Source organism: Montipora foliosa, unplaced genomic scaffold, assembly GCF_036669935.1.
Source record: "Montipora foliosa isolate CH-2021 unplaced genomic scaffold, ASM3666993v2 scaffold_448, whole genome shotgun sequence".
Taxonomy (NCBI): domain Eukaryota; kingdom Metazoa; phylum Cnidaria; class Anthozoa; order Scleractinia; family Acroporidae; genus Montipora; species Montipora foliosa.
In genome coordinates this window covers 359276-372500 of record NW_027179754.1, presented here as the reverse complement: position 1 = coordinate 372500, position 13225 = coordinate 359276, and the positions used below count along the sequence as shown (strand labels likewise).

At 40.4% G+C, this 13225-nt stretch overlaps 1 protein-coding gene across 1 annotated transcript in view; it reads right to left on the bottom strand.

Moving 5' to 3' along the window:
* The window catches only part of LOC137989245 (neural cell adhesion molecule 1-like), a 14569-nt gene extending 6908 nt beyond the window's left edge, over positions 1-7661 (bottom strand). The window contains exons 1-3 of the mRNA XM_068835087.1: positions 7511-7661; positions 6294-6572; positions 5624-5875 (exon numbers count right to left, since the gene is read on the bottom strand). Of these exons, the coding sequence (XP_068691188.1) occupies positions 5624-5875; positions 6294-6572; positions 7511-7661 (682 nt within the window). The remainder of the gene's footprint in view (positions 1-5623; positions 5876-6293; positions 6573-7510) is intronic.
* Between the last annotated feature and the right edge of the window lie 5564 nt (positions 7662-13225).

Sequence of the window (13225 nt, the reverse complement as noted above, 5' to 3'; positions counted from 1 at the left end):
GGCATGGCTTAATTCACAGAAATCTTCAACGATGTGGCCATCGAAAATGGTTTTAGGCATGCTCACGGTACTGTCTATATGTAATGGACGTACTTAAAAAAAAAAAAAAAGCAGGGAGTGCTACCAACAATTCTTCTGGAGAGGTTAGACTCAAGGAATTGAGATTACTTATTAATTGCACGATTTCTCCTCGCACTTTGAAATCTTGGAACTGGTATTTGCGCATATTCCTGAGGACAAATTCGTTCTGTCAATGTCATTTGTGTCCAAACTGACTCTCAAGTCTGCAATCTACAGGGGCACCCAACGACCAATTTGTTGTAAAATGTATTATTATACCCCAGTTAATGAAAATAAATGTTATTAAGGCATTTTCAGGTGTTTTTCAGTGTTGCTGGGAAAAAATTATCTGTTCCTTTTTCCCAGCAAGACACACAAGAAATTTCCCAGCCAGCTAGATAAAATTGGTTGGTTTCCCAGCCAGCTGATCAAATTTATTTTATTTCCCAGCCAGGAATTAAATTAATTAATTAATTAATTACTTAATTAATATATTAATATATATATATATATATATATATATATATATATAAATGAAAGGAATAATACTACTACTACTACTACTAATAATAATGATGATGATGATAACAATAACAATACCTATATTGATAATGATAATGGAACGATAATGTGAAACACACAGCTGTAGTTCTTGTGTTAGTATGATACTCTACATGTACTGCTGTCTCGAGCAGTTTGAATTTTAGGAGCCTTTTGTCACCCTGGAAAGCGAGCACAGAATTCATAATACCTAGCACCATTGTACACAAAAGCAATAAAATACTTGCTAGGATAAACCTGTATAATTTTGTCTACAATAAGGTAGAACAACTGGAACCTTGAAATAGCTCTTCATTTTACATTTTTATTCATCTCTTCAGTTACACAATTGCTAATGTCCTATTCCTTGCTATTTCCATGGTAGCCTGAAAAAAAATTAAAAAGGAAATAAATTAGAGACCAATATTAATTGAGTAGAGCCAGCAGTAATGCTGATTGAGTTTTCAGATCTAGCTATGGACTCACTAATCATTGTTATCACAGGGGACCCACACAAAGGGTGAATTTAGAAGCAATGTATGAGAATAGCAAAAAGTTCCATAATTATTATTGTACTATTCTGCAATAAATATTTACACAAGAAGAGGATAAACTATCTGAAATGATCTTGTGCTGTTGTTATTATGGCTGAAAATGGCAAATTGTAGCAATTTTTACCAGAGCCACACACGTCCTTGAAATCGCTAAATTTCCCACAAGCAGCCACAATAACGACACAGCAGAACATTTCGGATGAAGGTTTGTTTATTCTCATCTTATGTGCAAATATTTATCCCAGAATTGTACAATAATATGGAACTTTTTGCTATTCTCATACATTGCTTCTAAATTCAATAATACCAAGGGTCAAACACATTATGTAGGCAACCTGTGATTGTTAGTATTTGTAAAAAGTAGACTCAAGCCCCTGTAATTCTTAGATGCAGAAATCTTACGCTTAAGTTGAAACATGTTTATTTATCATGAATGTCTTTGCGGATTGGCAAAAAAAAACAGCTTGAGGTAATAGGATCTATTTGTCATCATGGTGCAGAGCAGTCAACATATTTAGCTATATATTTTTCCAGATCAACTGAAAAATTGAAAAAAAAATTCCCTTGACTCGCCAAATATGACAGTCACATCTTGAGCTGGATGGATAACAAGATCAGTAAAATTTCTGCAGGCCATATAGGTCTAGCACTTAAACTGGCCAAATTGAATGGACTTTCTCCATGCCATAAATTATTTTAATAAAATTTAAAATGTTACCATGACTGAACAACTGTTGAGCATCTTCCTCCCAATGACACGGATTTGCAGCCATTCACATTAAAGGAGAATTGAAACTTAATAGACAACTGAATAGAGGGCCAAAAAGGAAATAAAGTTCTCAGTGCAAACCATGAATGCCCTAACTCAACCTGACGGAAGAGAGAGAGTCATAAGAATGAACAAACAAAGAATGCCCATCGTCACAAGCCTAACTCAACCTGACGGAAGAGAGATGGTCGTAAGAATGAACAAACAATGAATGGCCATCGTCACAAGCCTAACTCAACCTGAGGGAAGAGAGAGAGTCGTAAGAATGAACAAACAATGAATGCCCATCGTCACAAGCCTAACTCAACCTGACGGAAGAGAGATGGTCGTAAGAATGAACAAACAATGAATGGCCATCGTCACAAGCCTAACTCAACCTGATGGAAGAGAGATGGTCGTAAGAATGAACAAACAATGAATGGCCATCGTCACAAGCCTAACTCAACCTGATGGAAGAGAGAGGGTCGTAAGAATGAACAAACAATGAATGGCCATCGTCACAAGCCTAACTCAACCTGATGGAAGAGAGATGGTCGTAAGAATGAACAAACAATGAATGGCCATCGTCACAAGCCTAACTCAACCTGATGGAAGAGAGATGGTCGTAAGAATGAACAAACAATGAATGGCCATCGTCACAAGCCTAACTCAACCTGATGGAAGAGAGATGGTCGTAAGAATGAACAAACAATGAATGGCCATCGTCACAAGCCTAACTCAACCTGATGGAAGAGAGATGGTCGTAAGAATGAACAAACAATGAATGGCCATCGTCACAAGCCTAACTCAACCTGATGGAAGAGAGAGGGTCGTAAGAATGAACAAACAATGAATGGCCATCGTCACAAGCCTAACTCAACCTGAGGGAAGAGAGAGAGTCGTAAGAATGAACAAACAAAGAATGCCCATCGTCACAAGCCTAACTCAACCTGACGGAAGAGAGATGGTCGTAAGAATGAACAAACAATGAATGCCCATCGTCACAAGCCTAACTCAACCTGAGGGAAGAGAGAGAGTCGTAAGAATGAACAAACAAAGAATGCCCATCGTCACAAGCTTAACTCAACCTGACGGAAGAGAGATGGTCGTAAGAATGAACAAACAATGAATGCCCATCGTCACAAGCCTAACTCAACCTGACGGAAGAGAGATGGTCGTAAGAATGAACAAACAATGAATGCCCATCGTCACAAGCCTAACTCAACCTGATGGAAGAGAGATGGTCGTAAGAATGAACAAACAATGAATGGCCATCGTCACAAGCCTAACTCAACCTGATGGAAGAGAGAGGGTCGTAAGAATGAACAAACAATGAATGGCCATCGTCACAAGCCTAACTCAACCTGATGGAAGAGAGATGGTCGTAAGAATGAACAAACAATGAATGGCCATCGTCACAAGCCTAACTCAACCTGATGGAAGAGAGATGGTCGTAAGAATGAACAAACAATGAATGGCCATCGTCACAAGCCTAACTCAACCTGATGGAAGAGAGATGGTCGTAAGAATGAACAAACAATGAATGGCCATCGTCACAAGCCTAACTCAACCTGATGGAAGAGAGATGGTCGTAAGAATGAACAAACAATGAATGGCCATCGTCACAAGCCTAACTCAACCTGATGGAAGAGAGAGGGTCGTAAGAATGAACAAACAATGAATGGCCATCGTCACAAGCCTAACTCAACCTGATGGAAGAGAGATGGTCGTAAGAATGAACAAACAATGAATGGCCATCGTCACAAGCCTAACTCAACCTGATGGAAGAGAGATGGTCGTAAGAATGAACAAACAATGAATGGCCATCGTCACAAGCCTAACTCAACCTGATGGAAGAGAGATGGTCGTAAGAATGAACAAACAATGAATGGCCATCGTCACAAGCCTAACTCAACCTGATGGAAGAGAGATGGTCGTAAGAATGAACAAACAATGAATGGCCATCGTCACAAGCCTAACTCAACCTGATGGAAGAGAGATGGTCGTAAGATTGAACAAACAATGAATGGCCATCGTCACAAGCCTAACTCAACCTGATGGAAGAGAGAGGGTCGTAAGAATGAACAAACAATGAATGGCCATCGTCACAAGCCTAACTCAACCTGATGGAAGAGAGATGGTCGTAAGAATGAACAAACAATGAATGGCCATCGTCACAAGCCTAACTCAACCTGATCGAAGAGAGAGGGTCGTAAGAATGAACAAACAAAGAATGCCCATCTTCACAAGCCTAACTCAGTTTGGCTTTGTACAGAGACAAAGTATGACTAAAGATAATTTGTGATTGTTGAAAAGGAAAAGTAAACAATCTGCCAAGTAAAAAAGAATTAGTGCTGTTGGTCACAATAACAAATAATTGTTTTGTCAATGTATGTGTTGATGACAACAGTTATTGCTGACACAATCATACATTGTAAGAACAATAGACTAACTATGTCTTAATTAAGCACTCTACCCAATACAAACAGCTGATCATCAGAAGCATTCTCACAATTAAAACCACAGTCTGACCAAAACCAACAAAGTTTTCTTAGTCAGAGAAAAAAAAAACAATAATAAAAGCCTGCATATACGAACATATATATACTTTTTGTCTGGCAAAATAGGGATGCTTGGATGCAGGCTTAAAGTGGATTGTTGACAAGGTCCTAATTTGTATGTAGGAGATATAGGTACTGATTGCCAGAAAAATAAATATTTGCGATCTCAAAGTCAAACTCCTTGGATAAAGTGTTTATTGCAATTTAACTGTTACTCACATAATTATAGAACCTGCTTGATTTTAGTTAACTAAACAGGGTTTTGTATAATTATGCCAAATATCTGCCAACAGGTTCTTACAAAAGGATCTCTTCGCAGGAGTTCTCGAGAGTAATAAATCGTCTTTCTAGCGAAATAAACTAAATTAAAATAAGTGCGAATTTTTCTTGATTTTTACCTTGTGTTTGAGGAAAGCACCTGGTTGATCCCGTGGCTGCCTACACGAATAAGAAAAATACGTACTGCTGTCAATTTTTTACAATTCGATCGTTGGCTCAATTCGCTTCAACTGTAAAAGATCATCACGCACTTGACTAATACAGATAACCGAAAAAAAGCATTAAAACAACTACATTAGGAAGTCTTATACCTCCGAAAACGCTAACACCAAACACATTGTACACCGTCGAAACTCTGGTCGACTGTGAATGAAAATACAAGTTAATACTGTTAAATTCACTCTGTTCATTTCAATTCAGTGTAGAAGAACATCACGAGAATCTCAGCATACAGATAAAATAACAATGGAAATTAATCTTACATGTAAATGAGGAAAACAGCACAATCCGTGTTCGTCGATCTGTGAAACCTCCGCGCGCCTTTAACAAACGACCGAAGAAAACCGACACAGGTTTTTTCCGCAAGCGCAATCACTCTGACCATCCGTCGTTTGTCGTTCTCAGTCTTCAGAGTTTCTACAGCCAGCTCGGGTTGAAATGCTAGAAAAAGTCAGTAATTCCCAGGCAAAACCTCTATCAATGATAAATTTCCCAGCCAGCTCATCGGAACACCTGTATTTTTGCCAGCCAGCAAGATTCCTCTGGGGAACAGATAAAGTGAGGAACAGATCCGTTGGGTGCCCCTGAATCTAATCGCGACCGTTCATGAAATTATATTTCTGTCTATCACGAAAACTGTGAAGCATTACGTTCCTTCTTACCATCAACTCTGACATCAAAGGTATCATTTTCGGAGCCTCCTTGGTTCTTTGCTTTACAGGTGTAGGTGCCTTCTCCTTCTTCTGTTATGTTTCTTTTAACCAAGTTCGCTTTCTCTTCTTCTTTTAACTGAAGTTTGTCTTTAAACCAGCTTATTTGGGGCTTTGGAAAACCATGTACAATACAAGTCAAAATAATGTCATCTCCTTCACGTACATTATGGCGTGACCCTGATAGCTTTACATTTGGTGGAACTTAAAACAAAAGAGAGAACGGGCCTGTTAATTTAATCAGGTATGAATTAAACTGCAGTTTATAACCATGATTTTGTCGTCACGACTTTCCAGGAAGAAAGTTGCTTCAAGTAGATAATTGCTTGTAACTCTATTGCACTCACGTGATTTGTACCATAAAGAAAGGATAAATCTACGCTTGGAGCGGCCAAATTGAAAATGACCTTGAACACGATTTAGTAACAATAACACTGTCCAAACTATGGGTAAGTAATACTCTCAACAATGCTTGGTCATTGCTTCTTTATCGTTGCCGTATTCGCATATAGTGTGCAAACAGATTAAACCAAATTTACCCTTAGACAAAAAACCCGTGCATGAGTTTAGTCCGCCATGCTTTATTACGAATGAAAACTTCATCATTTCCACCTTTACCTACCTATGACAGACACGTTGATAACTTGGGAATAAACAGTGATTCTCTCACTTCCTTTGGTTTGTTTTATAGAACATTTGTAAGCTCCCTTATCTTCCCGCTCAACTTTATCGATCTGCAAACTGCCATCTGACAGCTGTGTGAATCTGTCTTTCTCTAAGAGTAGGCTATCGTTTTTCCTCCATTCAAATTGCGGGGGAGGATTTCCTTCTGCAGTACAACGTATTTTGCCAGGTTTGCCATATATAAGTGGTTGTTGTGGTTTTTCGTCTTTAAATAGGGCTAAAGAAGAAAAAAAGTGACGGATGAACAATGCCAATGTAATAATATATGATAATGAAATGAGAGAGAGAATATATGAAAATTTCGTATATAATAACTGCGGTTATGTAGGTATCAGTGAAAGTGATCATCGCAGTTATGAAGCAGCTTGGTCATTTGCAAAAGAAACCTGAAACAATCCAGCCTTAAACAGGACCCAAACCCATGAAAGTTTCATACGTCCACCCTTAACCTTGCATCCACCTATCCCAAGCACAGTGTGAGCATGGCCGACGAAAATATAAGAATTTGTGTGGGAACCCCAATAAAAGGCTTAAGAAGATAATTATATGAAAAAATAAAAACAAAAAATATATATAATATATATCAATTAAAAAGCCTAACCTCATTGCCGTTGAGGGCAACTTCCCTCCTGTGTGTTTATTTTCCAGGCCCCAGTTGTTCAAAACTGGGTGGATAACGCTATCCACCGGATAAATCACTATCCATTGGATAGCCCTATTGATTTCGCTATTACTTATCCACTGCATGGATTGGGATTTATTCTGCGATATCCATCGTTTGAAAAACACCAAAGTGGCCACAGCTTCGACCGTAGATAACAAACTGAGCCTTACCGAGGTGGCAGACCGTAGTCTGTCAACCGCAAATTTCTTTATTCCCCTAGGTCTCCCGACATGACTGCATTGTCCCAGTCGTCCAACCACAGCTGTTCACGATTGTAACTGTATTTATCAAGCCTTCAAGGAATTAACAAGCAAATAAACTTCTCGTAGGATATTGTTCTACGAATATTCTATGCCTGAACTTACAGAAGCCAGTGAAATTTAATAATTAGCATCTGAGAGAAAACGGTCGTGTCGGGAGACATGCTACTACGTACAAAATCCTATTAACTAGTAAAAGCGGCATGAATGCGCAAAATTAACACGACTTACATTCAATAATTTGGTTATTCACCTCAGTTTGTTCACTACGGCTTTCATTCTTGCCTCTTTCAACGCTTCCCGGTTTCGCGAATGCGTTTCTTAAGTTTGTCAACACGAAGGAGGCGTGACCGGGATTGCACGCCTGAGACAATGCAGTCATGTCGGGAGACCCAAGGGAATAAAGAGATTTGCGGTTGACAAACTACGGTCTGCCACCTCAGTAAAGGCCTCTTTATATGAGCCCGGTTGACCGCGCTGGGTTATGTTCATATGGTGACTTTCAGCCCGCTTTTCGAGATGAAAAATTTCAAAAAGTGGTGACACGACCATTCAGGCGTGAAATCCAAGGAACAAGCCTGGCGAGAATTTCTCGATTTTCTTTGTTTAAACAACCTCAAATTTCTTTTGACTTTACGTTAACTATCAAATAAGACTATTCCAAGCTTCATTATCGAAGAAAAGAGAACTAAAAGCTCGGTAATGTCCGTTCTATCACGAAAATGCATTGTATTATTTTCCTCCCGGTAACCGGGATGAAGTGTTCATATGGCAAAATCTCCAGCCCGCTCACCGCGATCCCGGTTGGAAAAACCGAGATCTCGGTAACCGAGCCAGTCCGCCCTCTCATAAGAACACATCAAAGTTTTTACAAAGGATTTGGAGGTAAGGCGAGATCTCGGAAAGCGGGCCAGCCCGGTCAACCGGGCTCATATGAAGAGGCCCTTAGTCTACCACATGTTTTCCGTTTACATAGAGATTTTGTCTGGTGTTGCAGAGGACGAAAAGAAGGACAGAAAAGCGCACTTAGCAATTCGCTGGATAAACAGTTTGAACAGTTACTTAGATGGTAACGCTTAAGTGTGCAGTCCTGTATAGATTGATTTGTTTGAGGAATTTTCATCTGGTACCATCAGAGCAGTGACAGGTATTTTGCATTCGCTGGTGTTCGACCTCACGCAGACGGAGTCGTATAGTATTTCTCAACCACTCGATGTCCACTGAGCACATCAAACCAGTGGATGTCTGTTTAAACAGAATTTGTGGGGCATCACTCTGCCAAATGATACAACTTAGGAAAGATACTCTATCAAAAAAAAAAACAAAAACAAAATAAAGGAAAGAGAAAGATAACACCTAAGAGCAGAAGTCAAATGGAAATGGAGCTATAATCCTGGACACAATTCTTGGGAAAATAGCGCACGTGTGGCGCTTTAAAAACATATGCAAGACAAAGATTCGCACGAGATTCAAATTACACATGGCCTGTCCCTGCCCCCATACAATGTTGACAACACATCCCCGCAGTTTTTACTGACCTTCAACATTGTATTGGGTGGGACAGGGGGCACATGTAAGAGACTTTTAAAATATAGCACTGCTTTTGGGAGTAAGAGTCAAATCATCGATAATTACCGGTTTTGCATTGCTGTCCCAAGGAATTTTGTCTATGATTGAAGATCTTCTTGTGAAACTAAATGAAACTGACAAAAGCCATCTTCCAGAGGCTCTCAAGTTGCTTGATGGGTGCAATTTGACTTTTGTGAATGTGAAGAAAGATTTCCTGAATTTTGTACGAGAAGCAGATTTATCCTTTCGTTGATTTCGCGACTCTCAACCGAATGAGAGAATTTTAAAATATTTGTTGTTGCACATCTAATTTTGAACTGGTAATAAGCATGTATGAGATTATATTTAGAACTGTCAGCTGTCACAAGATTATTAGACAGATCCAAATCATATAGGCCCAAGAAGCACTTAAAAGAAAAAAAGGCAATAAAAAGTCTCCTTGAGGCCAAGGGAAAAAAAGATTCAGTTTTTGAAGTCTCTCTCCTTATTCCTGTCCTTATGATCAGTTTTATAGCTCTTTGCTGAACTCTTTCACTTGTGTCATAAACAATCAGGGAGTATGTCAATGAGCGAAGATTGAAGAAACAGCTTGTTACTGGGTTGCCAGTATGGCAAACCCAGTCGAAATCTGCGTTTCATTTCGTCGTTTTTTTCCGTGTCGGTAAAAGTCTTACCTGTCACTCCCCTGCTAAGTGGTGTCTCTGTGCATAGAGCCTTCTGCGCGTATTTTCTTAGGATCGAGAGGGTACTGGGAAATGCGTAGATTTCTCTGGTGGACACAGTAGAACGATTAACTTAGCCTGCAATGGCGTCGAAAGTCATGTAACGCGAATGGCGTTTGAGTGGATCCTTGAACAAAATATACCCTTATGGAGCTCAATAATGGAAAGTCAGTTGGATAAACTAGGCAGGCGGCGAAAATCAAACACCTGGATTCTTAAAAGCGACGAGTAATGGACTTTGACAATAATCTGTCGCCCGTCGAGCCGAAATCAAAGTGAGCTGTATTTCTAAAATTTTACCAAGTGTGCTGTTGTGTAGAACACTGAAACCAAATGGAAAATTCTCTGGTAACTTATGGGTTCAACAATGACAGAGAACGAATCGAACACCTTACGTGGATCTGCACAGTCTTCAGTAAAAAGATAATTGGAAATGTGACAGCCAAGAATTATTTGAAAGAAAGCTTGTCGTCTATGTTGTGCTTCATTATTCAAGGAAGAGGTTCTTCGTGGAAACGGTTTGATCCTGAAATTTAGTTTGTTGCAATATTGCGCATATTTGACACGATTGAGTTTCTTGTCTTCACGTACGCAATGAAATAGAAGGCAAATATGTTGTTTGTTTCAAAAAATTGTTCGCTGGAAAAGGTTGCCTTTATGAATTCATCATGTTTTATGATATGCGGGCTTAACTGGATAGTTTTTATAGCAATAGTAAAGTATTTTCAGGTCAAAATGAAGTTAGCGTCTTTCTGGTGTGTTAACTGAATTAAATCGTGAGTTTGTATTTGCCGTCTGCCGCGTAACCTTGATTTCCACTCTCAAAATTACCTCCAGAACCTACTTTTTGCGTAGAATAAGCTTTTAGAATGATGTTCTTGTTTTCCATAAATCAAGCGAACAAAATCTATACCTTGCTGAGTTCGCATTTGTTAGCGTTAAAAGTATTTTCGGTGCGATGCTTCTGTTTTATGAGGGGTATATTGGAAGGAAAACGTAGACAATTGAAGGAAAGGGAAGGGAAAAGGAGGCAATTAGGAGAAGAAAAGGAAGAGAAACGTGGTTTACTCGAAGAAGATAGAAGAAGGGAAGACGAGGAAAGAAAAACCAGTCGACCAGAACGCGAACTAAGAAAATTAGGGATGGAAGCGGAGCAGTTGAAATAGAAAGCTATTGAAGCGGCAAAAAGAGAACACAAGTTGGAGATTGCACGTTTGGCTGTGGCGAGTGCTGACGGGCGTCCTGAAGTGACAGAGGATAGGGCCAAGGCACCCAAGCTTCCCTCATTTGTCGATGGCAAGGACGACTTGGATGCTTATTTACAAAGATTTGAAAGATTTGCAGCGACAGCTAAATGGGAGAAGACAGGATGGGCTTCGAAACTTCGAAACTTAGTGCTCTTTTGTCTGGACGTGCGCTAGAAGTTTATTCGAGATTATCTAAGGAAGCAGCCCAAGATTATGACCGTGTAAAGCCAGCTTTGATGAAGAGATATGACCTTACGGAGGATGGTTATCGCCGTAAATTTAGAACATCAAAGCCGGAAGTTGACGAGAGCCCAGAACAGTTTATAGTACGACTGGATAGATACTTGTTGCGTTGGTTGGAACTGTCACACACTGAACGATCTTTTGAAGGCCTAAAAGATGTAATTGTGGAAGAACATTTTATTGACTCTTGTCCAAAAGAGTTAGCTATTCACCTTTGTGGAAGAGCCCCGGAAACGCTTGACCAGATAGCGAAAATCGCCGATCAATACTTGGAAGCACATGGAAAGCACCTGTTTAGCTCTGCGACCAAGAAGCCGCTAGCACAGCCCAAGGCGGAAGAAACAAAGAACGCACATAGTGACACAACAGCTCTCCACTGTTACAAGTGTAATGCCCGCGGACACAAAGCAATTAACTGCCCAACTCTAGAAGGAAAGTGTTTCCTATGTGGCAAGCAAGATCATGAGACGAGGAACTGTCGATTAGGTGGACGGAAGTCAGGAGCTCAAGGTAAAGATGGTAACCGTGTGCAATGTGGTCAAGTTAGTGCTGGCTGCTTGGTTAAGTCACCAGATCTTAACGCTACCCCGAGGAAGTCAAGTCGTGTATTCAAAATGATCAGCTTCTGTTAGCCTTTGGAAAGAAAGTCGTTGCTAAGTAATGCCTGTGTTGAACCCTTAACTACAGAAAGAAGTAAGATGCCTGTTGTAAAGGGCAGAGTTGGAGAGGAGAGTGTCGACATTTTAAGAGATACCGGTTGCAGTGGAATTGTGGCCAAGAAGGACCTTGTTGCCGAGGATCAGTTCACCGGAGACTTGGTGCTTATTGACAACACAACGAGGAAGGTGCCTATAGCAAGAATTTATGTTGATACGCCTTATCTTTAAGGGTCATGTAGAAGCGCAGTGCCTTTCAGATCTTATCTACGACCTAATTATTGGTAATGTACGTGATGCAAGGGACGCACAAAATCCAGATCCCAGGTGGCAAGAGGCTTGTGCAGTAACTACCCGAAGTCAAGCCAAGAAAAAGGATGAACGCATGACCTTAAAGGTGCCTAGTACTCGTGAAAGCCCTATTGTGGATAGAGAGAAGCTCAAGCAGATGCAGCGAGAAGACGAGAGTCTGCGTAAGTACTGGGATCGAGACGGTGTGCTAGTGAAGGGCCAGGCGAAGATTTCATTTGAAGAAAAATCTGGAATACTGTACCGCCTGTACAAGCACCCTTACGTGAATGGTGGTAAACTGCTTAAACAAGTAGTTATGGTACCTGAGAAGTTGAGACGCCTCATAATGGAAGTAGCTCACGGATGGATCATGGGTGGTTACATGGGCATCAAGAAAACAACAGACAAGATCCAGAGTGCATTTTATTGGCCTGGAATTCAAGGTGACGTAGCCCGATTTTGCAAGGCCTGTGACGTTTGTCAGAAGACCGTAAGTAAGGGATCAGTGCCGAAGGTACCGTTGGAGAATATGCCACTGATTGGTAAACCCTTTAAGAGAGTAGCAATAGATCTTGTTGGTCCTATCAGTCCCCCGAATGAAAGAGGAGACAGATATATATTGACACTGGTAGATTTTTCGACTCGCTACCCTGAGGCTGTGCCACTAAAAAACATTGACACACAGATTGTAGCAAAGGCATTGGTAGATATCTTCAGCCATCTAGGAGTACCCGAAGAAATCCTGAGTGATCTGGGTACGCAGTTTGTTTCTGACTGCATGAGAGAAGTCACCCTACTACTAAGCATTAAACAGCTTACAACAACACCCTATCACCCGATGTGTAACGGTTTGACGGAGAAGTTCAACGGAACGATGAAGTCTATGCTGAAGAGACTGTGTAGTGAGCAGCCGCAAGACAGTGGCATCACTATATAAACCCGCTGTTGTTCGCTTATCGTGAAGTTCCCCACTAAGAGTCCACATATTTTTCACCGTTCGAGCGGTTATATTGAAGAGCTGTTAGAGGACCAATGGCTATACTCAAACAGCTGTGGACGAAAGAAGTTGACGAGCCTGAGGTAAAGAACAGTTACAAATACGTTTTCGAGTTACGAGAGAAGTTAGTAGATACCCTTGAACTCGCCCATAGTGAATTGGAGAAAGCCCAGCAGAAAGAAAAGCACTATTACGACCGCAAATCTTAAGTTAGGATGTTC